This window comes from Larimichthys crocea, chromosome XV, assembly GCF_000972845.2.
Source record: "Larimichthys crocea isolate SSNF chromosome XV, L_crocea_2.0, whole genome shotgun sequence".
NCBI lineage: Eukaryota > Metazoa > Chordata > Actinopteri > Sciaenidae > Larimichthys > Larimichthys crocea.
The window spans coordinates 19,944,576-19,964,320 of NC_040025.1; the positions used below are offsets into that span (position 1 = coordinate 19,944,576).

The 19,745-nt window shown below is 40.4% G+C and overlaps 2 protein-coding genes and 1 long non-coding RNA gene across 3 annotated transcripts; 2 read left to right on the forward strand and 1 right to left on the reverse strand.

Annotated features, from left to right (window-relative positions):
• Positions 1–937: 937 nt before the first annotated feature.
• LOC104939814 (complement C1q-like protein 2) lies at positions 938–2,326 on the reverse strand. The gene is made up of 5 exons (XM_010756363.3): positions 2,137–2,326; positions 1,939–2,010; positions 1,730–1,813; positions 1,441–1,572; positions 938–1,318 (listed from the first exon to the last, which is right to left on the reverse strand). The coding sequence occupies exons 1-5, from the start codon at positions 2,195–2,197 to the stop codon at positions 1,035–1,037; spliced, it is 633 nt and encodes a 210-aa protein (XP_010754665.2). The 5' UTR covers positions 2,198–2,326; the 3' UTR covers positions 938–1,034.
• Positions 2,327–12,500: 10,174 nt separating this feature from the next.
• On the forward strand, positions 12,501–13,773 carry LOC109137926 (uncharacterized). The gene is made up of 2 exons (XR_002041786.2): positions 12,501–12,622; positions 12,716–13,773. It is a non-coding gene; the product is annotated as an uncharacterized LOC109137926 (long non-coding RNA).
• Positions 13,774–15,158: 1,385 nt separating this feature from the next.
• tprg1l (tumor protein p63 regulated 1-like) lies at positions 15,159–19,696 on the forward strand. Its single transcript, XM_010749663.3, has 6 exons — positions 15,159–15,551; positions 15,816–15,907; positions 16,077–16,127; positions 16,406–16,531; positions 16,768–16,921; positions 17,590–19,696. Exons 1-6 carry the CDS (start codon positions 15,324–15,326, stop codon positions 17,782–17,784), a joined length of 846 nt encoding a protein of 281 aa, XP_010747965.1. The 5' UTR covers positions 15,159–15,323; the 3' UTR covers positions 17,785–19,696.
• The last annotated feature ends 49 nt before the right edge of the window (positions 19,697–19,745 follow it).

Consider the following 19,745-nt stretch of genomic DNA (forward strand, 5'->3'; position numbering starts at 1 on the left):
CTACTATCATATGCAACAACACACTCCAGTCCACCCTCCTCTTGAGACAATACTGCTCCAGTTAACCACATCACTTCTCATCACTGTACCAGTCTGCACCAGAAAATACTGCCTTTTCTGACAGTGGCAGAAAAGGCAGGAATGAGACGGGATGAAATGCAGCAAAGGGCCCAGGCCTCAGTTATTATATGTGGTACATGCTCTACCAGATTAGCTACTCGGCTGCCACATGCTTTGCATTTCTTTCATTTTGCTATTTGGTGGCAAATTTCTGGGAGACAAATAATGTAAAGCAATGTAAACTTCAAATAACACACATATAGCACAATTACTGAAAATCTAAAACATATGGTCAGATTGATACCCGCTGCCAGAAGAAGAGTAAGAACTTCTGTCTATCCCATCTAGACACTTTTGCACTGAACCTAAACAATTCGACAAGGAGGAAACCAAAGCAGGCCGATACAACCTGCCCTTCATACACCACACACAGGACACAGCCTGTTCCAACTTCTGCCCTCTGGTAGGCGCTACAGAACACTGTAAGCTGAAACAACCAGACGCTAACAGTTTCTCTCTGCAGGCCACAGTTGGATCAGTCAAATAGGGTCAATAACTCTGTAATACTAAACTAAATCAACTGTATCTACAAATTATAATTTACTTGTATGTACATTATATTGTTCTGTTTGAGTGGTGCTGTTTGAGTGTGGGTTGGGTCTAACTATTGTTATTATACTTTGTACTCACAAACAGATATGACACATTTATTTGGTTTTCCTGCCAGCAATGAGAGGTTATTTCTTTTTAAACAAAATTCATTCTTCGTTAAAGAAAGGTCCAGGCACTTCTGCAATGATATGTTTTGTTTTTTATTTAAATGTAAGGCAACACAATAATAAAAATGTATTTACAAATTATTGTTGCTATGACGATTTGTCATCCAGTTTTCATACACAGGATACATATTGTAAATTTACTTTTTACAAATGTTTTTACAGATTCAGGTTAAAAAAACCCGACTAATTTCCTGCTCAAATGGTGAAAAGCAGATGTCCGCTGAAGGTGCTATGGTGATTTTCATTGTCAAATATCCTTGTGTTGTGCCACAGACGCAAAAACACAACATCTCCGACCTCTAGAAGCAGGGTGACTCCGTTAGAAGTACTCGCATAATGGGACGGCTGGTGCTCATATGCAATAAAAATATGCTCTCCATTCTTTACCAACACAGCACCTGAAGGATGTGAAGCATGTCCATGTGCACCTATGTAGAACTCAAAGTGGTAGGCTCCTCTCACTGGTGCAATGAAAAAACCTATGGAAGTTTTTGACAGAGAATATAAATGGATAATTATTTGTTGCAAAATCAGTCAACCAGGTTGAAAACAACATAAACAAATAGTTAAATTAATTATTGAAATTTGTGGATTAAAGTACCTGTGTTTGGGTTGTAGGCATTCCCAATGTTTGTGGGGACATGCCTGAAGACCAGAGGAGTGTGTGTGTTAAATGGTCCAAGAGTTCCTGATCCTGAAGCCAACAGAGAGGCTGAGAAAGCCACCTGTTTGACTAAGAAAGAGCAAGAGGCATACTTATTTTAAAGTGACTAATGTCATAGCAATGTGATGGGTACAATGGTCAGCATTCTTAGTGGGGTTTTAAGTTTTTCCAACATTCAAACTGATTTGTTCTATTACTAAATTTTTAATTTAGTTTTAAGTCTCACCTTGTTCATCTTTCTTTAGAGCCTCCACCTGGTTTTCTGTGACATTTGTTCTGGCTTTAATGGTGATCAGCTCTGCTGTTTGTGCTGAATTAAATAAAGAAAAAGTTAAAAGTTAAGTATGTTATCATCACTGGTTTTAATATAGTGTCTTCATCTCTAATTTTGACAAACCCTATAACTGTTTGTCATTACTCAATATCCATATATACCTTGTAGCTGTTGCTTCAGCTTGTCCACCTCAGTCTTCTGCAGCTCCAGCTCTCTCAGCTTAGCTGCCTGTGCTATAGAAAAAAAAGACATTGTTTGCATATAGCATTTATGTTATTTGTGTATGAGCGATAAAACCTACTATAAAGACGTATTTCCTATTGCTGTTTCTTTCTTCTTTACCATACATACAACTTTACCTTCATTCTCTCGCTGTAAGTGCCTTATCTCCACTCTCTGTTCAGCCAAGGCGATGCTCATCTCTCTCACCACAGCATGGATGTCTTGCACACAGGTCTGTTGTCGGTCTGAAGCATTTGTTGGTTCTCTTCTCTGGGGTTCAGTTTCCTTTGCAAGTGGAATGACTTCATTGTCAGACTCTGTTTGAAGCTGAGCTGAGCAGAGAGAGCAGCAGCAGCAACAGTGGGAAAATGCATTGTCATCTCCATTCTCAAAGTAGCCAGTCTATGTTTTTCTCTGTAGTTTCTGTGTCAATACCACTTATATGTGTCTTAAGGTGTTTTTAATTTACTAGAAATATTTAAGATAAGAGACACGTGCAGGAGATCGGTTTGATAACATTTATTTTTTCAAGAATGGCATCTGTAAAACACTGAAAACAGAAACATTAATGATTTATGAGTATCTGTATGTTGGCATGTAGATCTCATGCATTGAATAGTAAGTTTACTCAAATTCTATGGAGTATATTTTAATATCTATTCTCAAAGGTGTGTCTATCTAGGAAATCGCACTGTAAAATTTTAGGAGATGCAAACACATTTTAATTACTATTATGTGGATTATCAAAATATAAAATCAGTATCTAAAATCAATTCAGGTCTGATAACACTGACAGGTTCTAATAAAGACAGTGCTAGATAGAAATGTCATCCTACCTGAAGTTTAAGATTAGAAATATTGACTAACTTCATATGAAGAAAACATGAAAAAATTAGGGGTAGTAAACAAAAAATTATCATTCCTACCTGTTCAAACATTAAAGACATTGTTAAATATATTGACCTACCTCAGGTTGTTAATTGGCTAAGATAAGATAGGACTTACCAGAAACCCAAGTTAGATGAGCAGTAAACAATATTTTTCTCTCTTTGCTTCCTCAATAAATCCACAACAGCAATAAAGATTGTTCTTAAAGGAGTAACAACACAATATTACAAAAACATCCGCTGGCACTGGCATACAGGTCATGTGATCTTCAATCAGTTTTCCTACCTGACATGAACAAGTTTCTCCCCAAACAAAACACAAGTGCTAAATCATAAAATCATAATATGACAAAGTGCAAAGCGCCTCAACTGGAAATGGATGTGACTCTTGATGACTGAGATTGTAATCTTAATAACACCTATGTGTTAAGAATAGTCTTATACTGTGTTACAACCTGGTCACAAACAAATAGTAGGCCAATACTCAAAGTAACTGAAACTGAAACGAAACCCCAGTTCACATCACAATTGTATTATAATTAAAACGCCTCATCCTTTAACCAATGGAAACAACTAATGTTAGTTTTTTTATATGAGATCATTCACAATCTTGCACTTTAATCTCCCATTTCACTATAGGGGGCTGTTATGTTAATTCCCTGTAAAGTTTAGTCCTTTTCAGTTGTGCTAGCCTGGGATATGTAATTTTTTACCACTGAGTATCAAAGTGTAGTATTTTAAAAAGTTTAAATTTAGCTTGAAATTGCCCCCATGTTTAAAAAGAATGTTGCAAAACCTCCTTCTTGGATGCTCCAATAGTACATAAACAAGATAATGTGCCCTCTGTGGTGGGCATATAGAAAGATTTACAATGGGTTCATGAAAATTGCACAGATAATAAGCTCAATGTTTTCATTTAAATTGCAGAGATTAAAAGGATCTAAACTGCATAAATAATTTATACATTATTGCACTGTTTGGTATGCAGATTACTGCAAATCTACAAAAAAAGATTCAGTGAGTAAAACATATAAAACAAACAAAACAACACAACTATTATATAATGGAAGAATCTTTATGTCCACGTCCACGTTTTAGAAGATGTACTTCCCACCACAGGGTAATTCTTTTTACACTCTATTTTTTTTACATGCATTTTTTGACCCAGACACACACACACATGCAGTACAAGAGCTCATAGACATGACATGCAATTATGAAAAGAGATGGTGGAGTGATGGGCAGCCCCCCTGAGGAGCGCCCAGCGAGCAGTTGGGGAGGGGTCGGTGCCTTGCTTAAGGGCACCTCGGCAATGCCCAGGAGGTGAACTGACACCTCTCCAGCTACCATTTCTTCAGCTACGTTTCTTCAGAACAAAGCAAAAAAAAAAAGTTAAAAACATTAAACAGTAAAGGTGTGATGCTTTAGTGAGCTCCTGTGGGCCAAACAGTAAGTAGGTAGTTTTTGGTGGTGATCTGTTCTACTTTCTATTTTTGTGTACTACAGTGCCCCCTCCTGGTTATTTAGGTTTATTAATTGAGGTAATTTCTCTCAGGGTTAATGAAGCATGGTAGAAAAAAGTGTTTTTTCTGCAGCAGTGTATCTTCCTTGGATACTATTTGTTCAGTATTTTGTTACTTCTTAGATACTATAAGCTGAATATAGTTACTGTATTTCCGTTTTTAGTGAAAAAATAGGTTAAAAAGTGGGTTCAGGGAGTGTACAGCTCACACTATTGGGGTCAATTCCTGTCTATTGAAAGGGCGTTACTATCATATGAAAAAAATCACTCCAGTCAACCCTCCTCCTGAGACAACACTACGCCAATTTCTACATCCCTTTTCACTGTATCAATCTGCAGCTAAAAATAGACACTGCCATTTGTGACAGAAACAGGAGGGGAGAGAGATGGGATGAAATGCAGCCATTACTGTATGTGTGCTCTACATACACACGCTTTACATACTGGAGCGCCACATACCATCATTTTGTTATTTGGTGGCAAATTTCTGGTTGACAAACTAGCAATGTAAACTTTAAATCAAGACACATACAGCACAACTACAGAAAATCTAAAACAGATGGTCAGATTTGAGCCGGCTGCTCTGAATCAAAGAGTAAAAACTTTCTCTAGAAAGGAGGAAAGCAATAACTGTGCAACACTAAACAACTATACCTATAAATTATCATTTATAGTTTAAATACACACTGGGTTTCTTAACATGTAAATATATGTACATCATTATATATAAATCTAGGTGTGCTGTATGTACTGTATATAAACATGTATGGATTCATATGCTGTACATATCCACCTACTGCATGTGTATAAATGAATCTCTTACATACCCATTCAGTATTTATTCCAAACCCAATATTTATTTATTCATATACAATCTATATATAGAATCTATATTCTTACACTGTATAAAGGACATACAATATAGAAATGTATATCAAGTGGTTGAACTCAAATCTTACATATAACTACATATATAGTAACATGAGCTTCCCTTTTTTGATAGCTTTCTGTCTGATATCAAGGTCAGGCTTATCTGGGCCGAGCTCTTTCACACGTAGTTTGTTCAGCAAAGTTCTCTTTCTTTGGATGTATTCCATTATTTAAACACACAAATATTGAAAATATGATTGATTTAATGTTATTATTATTATTATTTTTCTTTCTTTCTTTTTTTGTGGTTTACGGAGGGCGGCGCCCTACCACCCTCTATTGGCCAATTAAAGTATATTATATAATAAAGTAATAAATAAAGTAAATTATGTAATTTCCACTGGGATTATATATTCCAATAGCTGATGGAAACATGCACTGATTTATATTTACTGTCTGCAGAGATTTATATTCATTATTGTGTGTATAAAATTACAAACAAATGCATAAAGTTGGGTGGGTGGTTGGGTGAAGATGGTGTGACCTGCAGTAACTCAGCAGTTTCTGTCAGTTTACTTGTGTCAATCAAATACCACACACATCCCTTTATTGATGCCGTACATGTACTAAATGGATTTACTGCACATCATCTCCATCACGCACGCATGTGCATCCGTCATTGTCATGGAGACGAAAAGGTCACGCACGACCGTGGTGACGTAAAGCACGCAGACTGGCGGATTTGCTCATTTGCACTTGGACTCGAGACATGTTGACTTTTGTGAATACCTGTCTGTGAAAAAGTTGAACCCAACCTGAAAACTCATCCTACGCGAGAGAAAAGCTCCGTAAAAGACCAAAAGACCAACCTGCTGAGACATGCCACGTAAGACAACTTTTAAACTTTTCCCAAATGTATTTAATCATCTTCATCTTTTACTACAAAATGTATTTAATTCATGTAAACTGGCCTGTCATAACAGGGGTTAGGGTTAGGGTTAGAAAAACAACAATCCTACGCGTTGTTTTTCTCAGTTTAAATTGTTTATTAGATGATAAGAAATTCGACTGAATGTAGTTGTGTAGTAATTAAAAAGGGATTTATGTAAATAGATTTTTTACTTTTTTGGCGACACTCGCCGTTTTTCTCGGTGTAAAATGATTTCTAGATGGTAAACATTGGCTGAATGTTTCCGGTCAGGCGCAAAATGTTAAAAAATATCTTACATTTTAGTTGAAGGGACTAGACATGAAAAACAATGTTACTACATTAGTTCCCACCCACACAGTATTATTTCCTTTTCCATATTTAATATAACATAAGTATGATGCAGTGTGAAAGATCTGTAGCTCATGCTTCAGATATTCATTTTATTTTATTGACCAAGATGTTTTCAGGAGCTGAAACAGGAATGTTGCAGGGTTTTTTTTATGTGGATTTCTGTTTCTGTCACACAAACGTGGGTTAACTTGACTGACTCATCCTTTAATGAGCAGAGACAGAAGTACTGAATGTCATAACTAAATCTGAATGAATACAGTGTTGAAAGCATCCTTGCTGCTTCCACCCGAGTTGGTTAATGTGAAGATGAGTTCTGAGAGTAGTTGAATATCACACAAGCAAGCTTTATTATTTTTAACAGGAGCTCCTGGAGATCTCGCCTTAGAGGATACCTCTGTCACAGTAAAACACCAAGCGAGATCTGAATAACTTCCTCAATATCAAGCTCATATATACTCTGCGTAAAGTCACATCCCATAAACCATCCTATCTGTCACAGCCAATCAAAGAGGAACCCGCTATTTTAGTGGCAGTCTTGTGTCACTCTTAGGTGACTTAGGTTAAAAGTTATACACTCAAGACTGCTCCATATATGGCATTAGAGACGGTTTGTACTTGTGTAACTGACTTCCTCTATAGCTCAAGCTGCAACTTCTTCCTCTGCAGGCTGAGACAGACAAGAGACAATTATTGATCTAAACTTAACCCCAAGTATAGCTGATCAAGCAGCAAGTATATATGTAAAAAATATGATCAGCCATTAATATATTTTGTACGATGCTATATGTGTGCCTAATCCACAATTCCCTCTTTTGATCTCCCTCAAGGAGATCACCTTTTCCAATTCTCTAATTCTTGCAATGAATGTAGCGATAGATGTTACGTGGCATCAATAATTGTCTCTTGTCTGTCTCAGCCTGCAGAGGAAGTAGCTGCTCAGCCTGCAGAGGAAGAAGTTGCAGCTTGAGCTATAGAGGAAGTCAGTTACGCAAGTACAAACCGTCTCTAATGCCATATATGGAGCAGTCTTGAGTGTATAACCTTTAACCTGGGGACCTGGGGAATTTAGGACCCCCAAATTTTATTTACTAGGTTTGAGGCCCTCGGAGTGCAATACCTTCATAAATTCTAGTGGGTTTGAGGCCCTCGGAGTGCAATACCTCCGTAAATTCTAGTGGGTTAGAGGCCCTCGAAGCTAAAACTTCGTAAATTTTGAAACAAAAGGTGAGTGTAAAACATGTTGAATGTATGAGTGTGTTGTGTATGTGAAAAACATCAGGGTTATTGGGTGTGGGAAGAATAAAACTTTGAGGTGTCTTCAGTAAGAGTCTTATAGAGCAGTGTCTTGACAAAAAACAGACAGAGGAAACCTTTGCAGTGTTAACGTAATCTGTCTGGGCCACGGAAACCTTTGCGGTGTTAACAGTAGTGGTCATTTTTGTCACAAAGGTCAGTTGCTCGGGTGTATGCCATACAAACTGACTGGCTGCTCTGACTCTACTACTGAATAGGACTGGTTGCTCGGGTGTATTCCATACAAACCAGTTGGCCTCAAAGTTTAGCATTAAAGCATTATTATTAAATAAATTAGGTAAGAAGAGATGGACAGGGAGTTTGATAGGGAGATAGATGATGATGAGTGGGGCCCAGTAGCAGGGTTCTGGACACAGGTCGGCAATGTAGTGCTAGTGGTAAGTAAGATGATGAGTGATAAAGAGAAAGACAAGAGGCTGAGGGAGATAAAGGAGAGACTAGAGGGGTTGGTGCAGATAAAAGGAAGAAAGCTGCCTGACACAGGGGCATTAGGACCCTGGTTATGGGAGAAGGAGCGGGAGTGTATAGTTAAGAGAGATGAGGCAAAAAAAAAAAAAAAACAGGAAGAGAAAGCAAGCATTTTAAATAAAGAGAAGTGGAGAAAGGAAGGGAAAGCTCAAGAAGAGGAACGAAGAGAATGGTCTGAACTGGTGGTAGAGCGTGGAACATCTGCATCGAGCTGGAAATCAGGAGCCAACCAACTCAAAGGTAGGACCTGACAACCCACCCACACCGCGCCCACCTCCATATGCCCCTCCCACTCCCAAGCCAGAATCAGTTAGGGGTGTCTATCCTGCATTAAATATAACTGAAGCTTATTGCTATGTGAGTGATGCCAACACAACTCTCCCCAGAAGTAGACAAAGCTTCGTGTTAGGATGTCCTAACGTGGGCACAGGTGAGTCAGAATCAGGGGACAGTGACAGATACTGGCAACAAATACAGACCATTCGGGATAGGAGACATACAGGCTATCGTAGACAAACTACCACCTGTAGCCGAGGGCGGTGCCATGTGGCTAGGCAAATTAGACAGCCTTACTGCCGGCCAAAAGTTAGCTTTAGGAGATTTTAGAGCAGTAATTGTGAGGTGTCTGACAGGTGCTGATGCTAGGGAAATAGAAGAACAGGCCGGTACCAACCGTAACAGCGATCAAATGCCATTCACACGAGTTAGCACCAACATAGGTCGCGTTCTAAGAGAAAAATATCCTCTGCCAAATGCCACAGTAATGCCAAAAATGAGATGGGATCCTAATTAAAATCTATGCGAGTTTCTGGACAAAGCCAAGCACCTGTGGCTTAAGTACACAGGCTGTCATCCAGGCAAAGCAGGAGCACAGAGGGAGTCCCAGACAAAGTCAGAGAGGCGATTAAAGACAATCCAGACTTATTAGGGTGTGAGTCACATGTGTGGGAGAAACACTTAATTCATCATTTATCACGTGCACAGGATTCATGTCAATAGGAACAGAACGACATTAAAGACCTGCAGGCTCATTTATTGAAACTTCAGCTTAATGATGCACGACAGAAGGTACAAGACGGGAGACATACTGTTCCTCTACTGGCTGTAGAGGATACTGTCCCCCAAGATTAGGGCTAGAACATGTTAGTTTTGTGCCGTCGGGCAAAGTCACAAGTCTGTCTGGGTGGCACAGGATCGACGCCCCTAGCTTAATCAAAAGGTCTCTTCCCAACAGGTTCAGTGGCACTGTTGGAGAATATACAAATGGTTGGACTAACGTTTGTTTTCCCACCTTGGTGAGCAATGGTTTAATGATTGGCAGTGTCTGTTTTTCCCCAGAGAAGCCCATTACGGTAATGTTATTGCCTGACAGCATGTTAAGAGATGCTTCATTCAATGTAGAGCATGTAGCCCCAGTGTCAATCAAAAAAGGCAGTTCCTTTTTTCCGACCTGTACTGACAGCATTGGGTCTGCCATATTGATGCTGTCTGAGTCTCTCTGTGGGGCATGTCATTGCTGCTGATATGTTCCCAGCGATCCCACTCTGTCACGGGCAGCTGTAGTTTCAGTGGGTGAGTTGTACATTGGCCTACGATGGGGCATCGCACGGTGTCCAAGCCGCAGGGTTGAGGCAGTCACGTACCCAGTGACCCGTCTCCTCACAGTAGTAGCAGCGGCCTCCTCCCGGCGGTCCCCTTGGTGGTCCGCCCCTTCCACCACGTCCTCTCCATCCCCCTCTACCCCTCGCAGGCCCTCCCCCGTAACCCCCTCGATGCTGTGGTGGTTATGAAACCCAAGGGGGAACAGGTAACGAGTCAGGGTCACTAGATTGTTGTGCGGCAGACACCATTAGTTTAGTCACGTCTCCCGTCTTGTACCTTCTGTCGTGCATCATTAAGCTGAAGTTTCAATAAATGAGCCTGCAGGTCTTTAATGTCGTTCTGTTCCTATTGACATGAATCCTGTGCACGTGATAAATGATGAATTAAGTGTTTCTCCCACACATGTGACTCACACCCTAATAAGTCTGGATTGTCTTTAATCGCCTCTCTGACTTTGTCTGGGACTCCCTCTGTGCTCCTGCTTTGCCTGGATGACAGCCTGTGTACTTAAGCCACAGGTGCTTGGCTTTGTCCAGAAACTCGCATAGATTTTAATTAGGATCCCATCTCATTTTTGGCATTACTGTGGCATTTGGCAGAGGATATTTTTCTCTTAGAACGCGACCTATGTTGGTGCTAACTCGTGTGAATGGCATTTGATCGCTGTTACGGTTGGTACCGGCCTGTTCTTCTATTTCCCTAGCATCAGCACCTGTCAGACACCTCACAATTACTGCTCTAAAATCTCCTAAAGCTAACTTTTGGCCGGCAGTAAGGCTGTCTAATTTGCCTAGCCACATGGCACCGCCCTCGGCTACAGGTGGTAGTTTGTCTACGATAGCCTGTATGTCTCCTATCCCGAATGGTCTGTATTTGTTGCCAGTATCTGTCACTGTCCCCTGATTCTGACTCACCTGTGCCCACGTTAGGACATCCTAACACGAAGCTTTGTCTACTTCTGGGGAGAGTTGTGTTGGCATCACTCACATAGCAATAAGCTTCAGTTATATTTAATGCAGGATAGACACCCCTAACTGATTCTGGCTTGGGAGTGGGAGGGGCATATGGAGGTGGGCGCGGTGTGGGTGGGTTGTCAGGTCCTACCTTTGAGTTGGTTGGCTCCTGATTTCCAGCTCGATGCAGATGTTCCACGCTCTACCACCAGTTCAGACCATTCTCTTCGTTCCTCTTCTTGAGCTTTCCCTTCCTTTCTCCACTTCTCTTTATTTAAAATGCTTGCTTTCTCTTCCTGTTTTTTTTTTTTTTTTGCCTCATCTCTCTTAACTATACACTCCCGCTCCTTCTCCCATAACCAGGGTCCTAATGCCCCTGTGTCAGGCAGCTTTCTTCCTTTTATCTGCACCAACCCCTCTAGTCTCTCCTTTATCTCCCTCAGCCTCTTGTCTTTCTCTTTATCACTCATCATCTTACTTACCACTAGCACTACATTGCCGACCTGTGTCCAGAACCCTGCTACTGGGCCCCACTCATCATCATCTATCTCCCTATCAAACTCCCTGTCCATCTCTTCTTACCTAATTTATTTAATAATAATGCTTTAATGCTAAACTTTGAGGCCAACTGGTTTGTATGGAATACACCCGAGCAACCAGTCCTATTCAGTAGTAGAGTCAGAGCAGCCAGTCAGTTTGTATGGCATACACCCGAGCAACTGACCTTTGTGACAAAAATGACCACTACTGTTAACACCGCAAAGGTTTCCGTGGCCCAGACAGATTACGTTAACACTGCAAAGGTTTCCTCTGTCTGTTTTTTGTCAAGACACTGCTCTATATGACTCTTACTGAAGACACCTCAAAGTTTTATTCTTCCCACACCCAATAACCCTGATGTTTTTCACACACACAACACACTCATACATTCAACATGTTTTACACTCACCTTTTGTTTCAAAATTTACGAAGTTCTAGCTTCGAGGGCCTCTAACCCACTAGAATTTACGGAGGTATTGCACTCCGAGGGCCTCAAACCCACTAGAATTTATGGAGGTATTGCACTCCGAGGGCCTCAAACCCAGTAAATAAAATTTGGGGGTCCTAAATTCCCCAGGTCCCCAGGTTAAAGGTTATACACTCAAGACTGCTCCATATATGGCATTAGAGACGGTTTGTACTTGCGTAACTGACTTCCTCTATAGCTCAAGCTGCAACTTCTTCCTCTGCAGGCTGAGCAGCTACTTCCTTTGCAGACTGAGACAGACAAGAGACAATTATTGATCTAAACTTGATCTAAATCAATATAGCTGATCAAGCAGCAAGTGCATATATGTAAAAAATATGATCAGCCATTAATATATTTAGTATGATGCTATATGTGCGCCCAATCCACAACAGCTTCAACTCTTTAGCACTTTGGTGCCTTATTAATGCCACACGCTGCTCATTAAAGGGGAAGATACACACTCGCCTGCCTCCTCTGCCGATCTTGATGGTGACATATTGGATTTGTTTGTGGAGTCTGACGAGGACAACTTCCTCCTCCTCAGATCTCCCTCCCCTAATGACACTGTCTCATCTTCTGACCTAGAGGATATTTTCCTCGGCTCCTCTGAAAGGAGGCGCAGGAAGGACAGCGACTCGGAGGACGAGGAGCCTGCTGCCAAGGTGCCCCGTTGGTGACGTCAGCGACTCAGATTGAGAATGGTTATGAAAACCCAGGTACATTAACACACATCATCTCGTACATCTTAAATATTCTTTTCACGTAAATATTTGTATATTTGATCTTTGTTGTCTTTGTTCCTGTTTCAGGTAGCGTCTTGCACTGGGACCATCCATCGTCTCTGTATGTAAATAGTTCCAAACATTTATTAGTTATCATTTAGTTAAGTTATTTAAGTCTGTGCGGCGGCCTTTGCGTCTGGCTGGGCAAACAAATCCCGACAGCCTCTGTGTCTGGCGGGGCAAACATATCCCGACAGCCTCTGCGTCTGGGAGTTTTAATCCTTCCTCCTTGCTTTGACACAACAACTGGGTTGACTTTTCTTTCCTCCTGGGTGGAAATGCTGTGGGAAGCCCTTGCAACTGGCAGGGCTGTTGACCCCTCGTCTAAAGGGCAGGATAGGATAACAACTTAATTGTGTGGTGAGAGAGAGAGAAAGACGGCAAAAAGCTGCAAAGAAATATCAAACAAAGCCACTTCCACTCACCACCAAGAAAACTTCTTAATGGAGCATTTGGAGCAAAACCCAAAACAACCAAACTCTGACCAAACAGATAACATCTTGTGGAGCTCTGTCTTCTTCAGGTAAGTACGAGCTTCTGAGCAAATTTCAACATTGAATATGATTAATTCAAAAATTCAAAAACAAGCTTACTAACCAATTTTTCTCTCACCAGACGAAAAAAGTAAGTACAAGCTTCTCACTTAAAATAATATCACTTACATATCAATTTAAATATTATTTGTCTCTCTTACTTATCACTGTTTCTTCTCTCTTACTCCATCCCCGGAGCTGTGGACGGGTAAAAAAAAGTAACAGCACAACTCACAGATTGTTTGACTCATGCTTTTGTCTTTCTCTGCCTCCCGAGTCGCTGCCGTTCACACCATACATCATCATTCATGTTATTGTGAATCATATATTACTTATTTAGCAATTCAAGGGTTATTTGTCTGTCTCAACGTAATTTTGTCTCCTTACCCACTGCCTGAGCTGCCGCTGTTCACTGTGTCCCGAGGCCCCCTGAACGAGGATGAAAACCAAAGCACTCAAATAAACCGTCACATCAGTCCACTGAACTGACTTTGTCACTCTGCTTTAAAACTTAACTGTATTAATGTTAAATAAAACACTCAGACGTCTGAAGTGACACTATATTGTGAGATTTTCTTTAAAATCACTGATGTTTGGTTCGTGTGAATCAGTTTTAAGCGTCATAAAATCTAGTTAAACTGTTGTTAAAACAACCAAATTCAGCAAGTACACAGAGTCATATTAAATCAGTTCACGCACAGATTCAACTTTAATCTGTCTATTAAAAGGAGTCTTCAACCATGGGTCCACGACCCCTAGGCAGTCCGTAGAGATACTGCAGGGGGTCCGCCAGTTTTTTGTCATAATAATTGACAATTTTCACCAAAATAATGGTGACTGTGAGGGTGCAGATCATTGAGAAATTATCTTGGCATTTTTGAAATAAAAGTTGAATGAACTAAATATAAAAGTTATTATAAGCTAGGCTAAAAACAGAAAAAAGGTTGGCTTGTCTAAGGGTTCCTTGGGATGAAAAAGGTTGAAGAATAAAGTATTCCTGCAGATCCAACATTTCTGAGAAAACCAGCAAAAAGTCAGGGGATTAAGAAGATGATCACATTTCTGATCACAAATTATGAGAACTTCAAAAAGTCTATGAACATAACTGTAAAGAAATCAATGCAGGGTGACCAGGAATAAAAAAAGAAAATGACTTTACATGAACCAATATATGATTTATGACATTTAAAAGGCTTTTTCTACTACAGTGTTTGTTTCCTAAATTACAGTTAACAGTTTAGTGTAGCAAGACTATTTCATACCGTAATTAAGTATTACTTTGTGATGCTTTCTTCACTCATAATATAAAACTAAAGATCTATCGCCATGCTGGAAGCCACAAGAGAATGATTTTCTTTGATACCAAAAAAAAATAAAAGCAATATAAAAAAATTTTAAAAAAATGTCAAATATAGATTACAATCTGTGCAACATTTTAATGCTGTGGGCAGTGGCGGCTGGTGGAAAATATTCTAGGTGGGGCTGTGCCATATTTAGTCAGTTTCAGAAACCATCCCATCACGATACAATTTAACACAAACTGCAGGATACCAGTGCTCTGTGAACTAATAAGTAATATATATACAAAAACAAACACTGCACAATCACAAGCTTTACATGTAAAACAGAACTTGTAAACAGTCAATCAAACTCTTAATTTCTAACAAAGCAGAACATGTTGGAAAGGCTGTTGACACCTGTGCCCCCTGTGACAGGTGACCATGAAGTGCATGAGACAGTGCCGTTAATAGGCAACACAAAAGGAAAGTGGACAATATACAATAACATCAAATTATATAGATTCATAACATGTACTGTACATTATAGTGATATGTGTTAGTTATATGTTTACTTTACTTATCTTTAAGTGGGCTCATCCAAACATTTGTTTCTGTAATTAGCTCGGTTGAAACATTAGCTCATGCCCCTTTAAGAGGAAGGAAATTACAGGAAGGGGGAGTGGGGCACCACTTCCTTGTAGCCCTCGCAATCAAAACATTATTCGTGCGCAATGGGAGAGTCTGCATCCCCAAAAGGACATCTCCTAGTCTAGCATTTGGCGCACATTGTCGGGAAGCTCCGCGGACAGCGTTTGTTGCACCATGCTTCAGCTGAACGACACGGTGGATCCGGAGAGCCCGGGCGCTGCGATTCTCCACCCCGCAGAAGCAGAGGAAGGGGTCGAGGTTGCCTTCACGCCGCCGGAGGCCGGACGAAGCCTCGGACACGGAGTCTCCGTGGCCTGCTGCCCCCCGTTACAAACACTGACGCCTTTTCACGTTCACAACCCCACAATCCAAGCCAAAGTGAAGGACTATTTCGTGTTCAGGGTAAGTTTCTCCTTAATATATGACGGCTATTCGGCACCAAGGCCCAGTTTGTTATTAATTAGACTGTATGCATGTGTCAACATAAACCTCCAGTACACTCGTGCTCTTAAAAGGTGCTTGTGGTAAAGACACACGGCCACTAATATACCACGCCTAAGTAGCAGTCCATTACAGTGCCATAACGCACGACAGCAGCACCATCACAGGCAGGAATGGGAGATGATGCTGATGACTGACAGTTGTGTGATGCTACACTGATCTCAGCCAGGTACCATTGAGCAGGCGGTGAGTGACATCAGGACCGTGGCACTCCCTTCTGAGGATGGAGAGGTGCTCAGTGTCTGGCTGCTGGCTGAGTGAGTATCCCAGCAGCAGCATGTGGTTTAATATTATTATCAGCCTCACACATGACGCAACTGTTGGGAAACAAGTGTACGTGTACATATATGATAATAAATAAGTGTCTAATTTTTAATATTTTTGCCTCCTCATCTTGTATTTTTATTTATTTGTCCATTTCTAAAGAGTTGACCACTGGAACAATGAGAGGGAGAGACTTGTGCTCATAACTGATAGGTAAGTCCGTTTACTCATGCTTAACATGACATAACATTCATGTCTCCTGCTATTGCCTATATATTTTTTGTCTTATGTGTCTAATTGCTCTTTATAGTTTCTATTTTATTCTGTTCATATGTTATACACATTTGTGTATTTGCTCTCATTTGTCTTTTATGTGTGCTTATGTTGTAACAACTGACTTTCCTCTCTTAGGGATCAATAAAAGATTATTTTGTCCAGCAGATGATATTGTCTGTTTGACACGAGTTGACATCTTTTGGTTTTGTGCGCAGGTCGCTGCTGGTGTGCAAGTACGACTTCATCAACCTGTTGTGCCAGCAGGTCGTCAGGATCTCTCTCAACGCCGTAGACACCATCTCAGTGGGCGAATTTGAGTTCCCACCCAAATCCCTGAACAAGTACGACAACACGTTTTAGTCTGCCAAGAGCAAACTAGTATTTACTCTGTGTATCAATGCCAGTGTTAAGAATAGGACCTCTCTCTTGGCATGAGTAATCATTAAAACATTGCAGCTGTGATTTTGTTGTTGCCTAGATGTAACTGCTCCCTTAACAGTTCAAGTTCTGCGTTGTTAGTGGTATTATTGTTATTTTAGAATAGGGAGAGTTAAAGTGCGTTGTGTTTTTCTTACAGGAGAGAAGGCTATGGGATTCGTGTCCAGTGGGACAAACGCCCTCGGGCCTCGTTCTTAAACCGCTGGAACCCCTGGTCCACAGACATGCCCTATGCCACCTTCACAGAGCACCCCATGGCCCACGCTGATGAGAAGGTGGCCTCTCTTTGCCAGGTATAATCACCTAAACTAAACTAATCATAAATCAGCTAAATAATGTTAAAAATGCATTTTGAGTCAGTCATCTAATAGATTTGTTCAAATGTAATTGTCACATGTCACCATACAGGTAAAAAATTATGTTATTTGATGTTTTAAAATCATCTAAGGATTTAAGGCTTGAAATGTAAGATACTTTTGCTTTTTTGTGTGTGTGTTGGCCTTCTGCTTATTTCACACGCAAGTACAAACAATGGTGACCACCGGTGCAGGATTTCATTCATGCACAACGGGCAGTCACAGTTCAACTGAAAACAAAAGGCTAATTGCTGCCTTAGAAACAGAAATCACCCATTCAGAGAAAGCCAGTTATTCATATATCTTTAAACCGTGTAGTCACGGCTTTGTGTATGAACTTATTTTCAAAGCTGTTTGTTTATTGCTTATTGGCAAGGCAACATCAGGGGCCTGGGGTGGTTCTCGGGGGATATGACCGCATTTTCTCATTCAGAGCATTGCTACAGTACCCAGTTTTCCAAACTTGAGAGCAGCTCCAGGAAATTTTGATTTTATTTCAGATATTGTTAACTTTTATATAGAAATGAATTGTATACTATGTAAAACAAACATCATTGATTGGTAGTTTTTGGAGGTTTCATGTTCTTTTTCTTTTACTTGACAAGATGGACAACTTCAGGACCCAGCTGGTGCAGGCGGTAAAGAAAGCCCACAAAGAGCACCCCATCCCCGGTCGGGCTAACGGTGTCCTGATCCTGGAGAGACCCCTGCTCATCGAGACCTATCTGGGCATCATGTCCTTCATCAACAATGAGGCCAAACTGGGCTACTCCATGACCCGTGGCAAGATCGGCTTCTAAGATCCACAGTTTCTCATTATCACAACAGAGTTCAACCCATGTGTCTGTGTTAACACTGCGCTGTCTGAGGGAAGCTGTCGCTCCACTGCAGTATAATGCGCAACCAATCTGTGTGTGTACGTTGATCCCATGAGATGTCCACACCTCCTGAAGTTGGTGTTACAGACAAGTGGTCAGCCTACTGTAGGCGAATGATGCGCAGCAGTGCATGGACTGTTTGCTAATTTGTTATTACGTCTCCAGTCCCCCCCCTTTGCTCTCAGATCTGCCATACCCTCAGGGGCCTTAGGAGTGTATGCCCATGTGACATAAGCTGGAGAGAAAGAACACAGCACTTGCATTAATTCATCACCACTGGACTTATTCTAAATTAAGTTTCTTGTAGTCTACTGCTCCTTATTTAATCGCTGATTGACATACTGTGATGTTTAGATGTTGGTAGAGGGATACAAACATCAGGGTTGTTATTTCAGGGTTAATGATGTGCTTTGTTTGAGATATTTTTCTGCAGCACAAATAAATAAATAAATAATAAAACAGGCCCAGAGGGAAGCTGTGGAACATGCAATGAAACAGTAACATCAGCCAAGAAGATGTTCCGTATTTGCTACACAAATATGGTTTGAAATGAAGGATTGTGCTATTCAGAGGGTCATGGGGTAACTTCACGGTATGGAATAGCAGCTGATTGATTAACGGTCATGTCACATGATTATTGTAATAAATGCTATTTATAGGGAAACTGTTCCAGGAACTGAACGGCTATACTGAAAATCTGTGAGCTCCGCTGTGTTACTTGGAAAATAACAGCTGGAATTCACTATTGAAACTTGTTCAGTGGAAATGAATTACATGTTGTGACCTTTTTCTCTTGAACACAGTTGTGGTCTCCATGTTTACGTCCACCTAAATTAGGTCATTGCTCAGAGTAGGGAACTGATGTGCCACTTGGAAAGCTGCATTAGCTACAGCTAAACATATGTTACAGATGTTTTATGCAATTTGTTAACCCTGTTTATGTTTGTTTGTAAGTTGCCTTAACGGCCCTACAACTTGCATTTGTTTTGAGCAGTTATTTGCACTGGGAATAATGGTTGGGTTACAAAATGAAATACATACAGACAAAGCTCTGCATCAATTCATTAACCCACATGCTGTATGTATCTGTCACAGAATTTAGGTGATTTTATTTTATTATTGTGCTACCAAAGGTAACAGGCCATATTTTCATGTTCGACAATGCCAATGAATAATTGTGTCCTAGAATGCCTTTCTCTGATCGTAACTTGTGCATGTTCCCTGCACGTTGAGTTTGCATGACAAATGTTTTTTAAAGGAATATCCTTAATGGAATTGTAAATAGTGATTAGGTTTTATTTATCTGATGATATTTTGATGCAGTTAACTTATGAATGCTTCTAGAAAATGAACATTTCATTGCCAGTTCTTCAGTATTTCATTTAAGGGTTTAAAAAGAGATTAATCCGTTATTACAAATGATGTGAAGGCTTACTTTTTGTTCTAGGTACCTGTAGCACAGTCGTCACAATGGAAAATAATACATGTCTACATGTTCTTGTCTGGACCGTCATTGTTAAGAAATGCATTTGCATTATGTTTGTACTGTCAAGGACTAAATTACAGTTCAGGTTGCTGTACAATTGAAGCTTTTATAAATGGGACATCATACGCACAGATGATGCCTTTCAGCCATGTAATACAGTCCTCATATATTTAGCACTGCCTGGTTGTTGTTTGAATTCTTTACTGGATTTTCAGTTTGGTCATAGCGGGTAACAGCTATTAAATCCTAACAGTGATGATGCAGTGTTTCCAGAATAAGATGATGCCACTCATGTGACAGTAAGAACTGCACACTGTACAATGCTTTAGAAATACACTTTGAAAAATCTGTCTCGTGTCTTTGTTCCACCGAGCGAAATCATTACCATAAACATAAA

Excerpts from the sequence above, each read along its gene's own strand:
- tprg1l (XM_010749663.3), top strand. The coding sequence starts at position 15,324 with ATGCTTCAGCTGAACGACACGGTGGATCCGGAGAGCCCGGGCGCTGCG. Across the intron at positions 15,908-16,076 it reads AGTGTCTGGCTGCTGGCTGA|AGTTGACCACTGGAACAATG; the intron begins GTGAGTATCCCA and ends CCATTTCTAAAG. Across the intron at positions 16,128-16,405 it reads CTTGTGCTCATAACTGATAG|GTCGCTGCTGGTGTGCAAGT; the intron begins GTAAGTCCGTTT and ends TTTTGTGCGCAG.
- LOC104939814 (XM_010756363.3), bottom strand. The coding sequence starts at position 2,197 with ATGAGCATCGCCTTGGCTGAACAGAGAGTGGAGATAAGGCACTTACAG. Across the intron at positions 1,573-1,729 it reads TCTAAAGAAAGATGAACAAG|TCAAACAGGTGGCTTTCTCA; the intron begins GTGAGACTTAAA and ends GCTCTTTCTTAG. Across the intron at positions 1,319-1,440 it reads TGCCTACAACCCAAACACAG|GTTTTTTCATTGCACCAGTG; the intron begins GTACTTTAATCC and ends AAACTTCCATAG.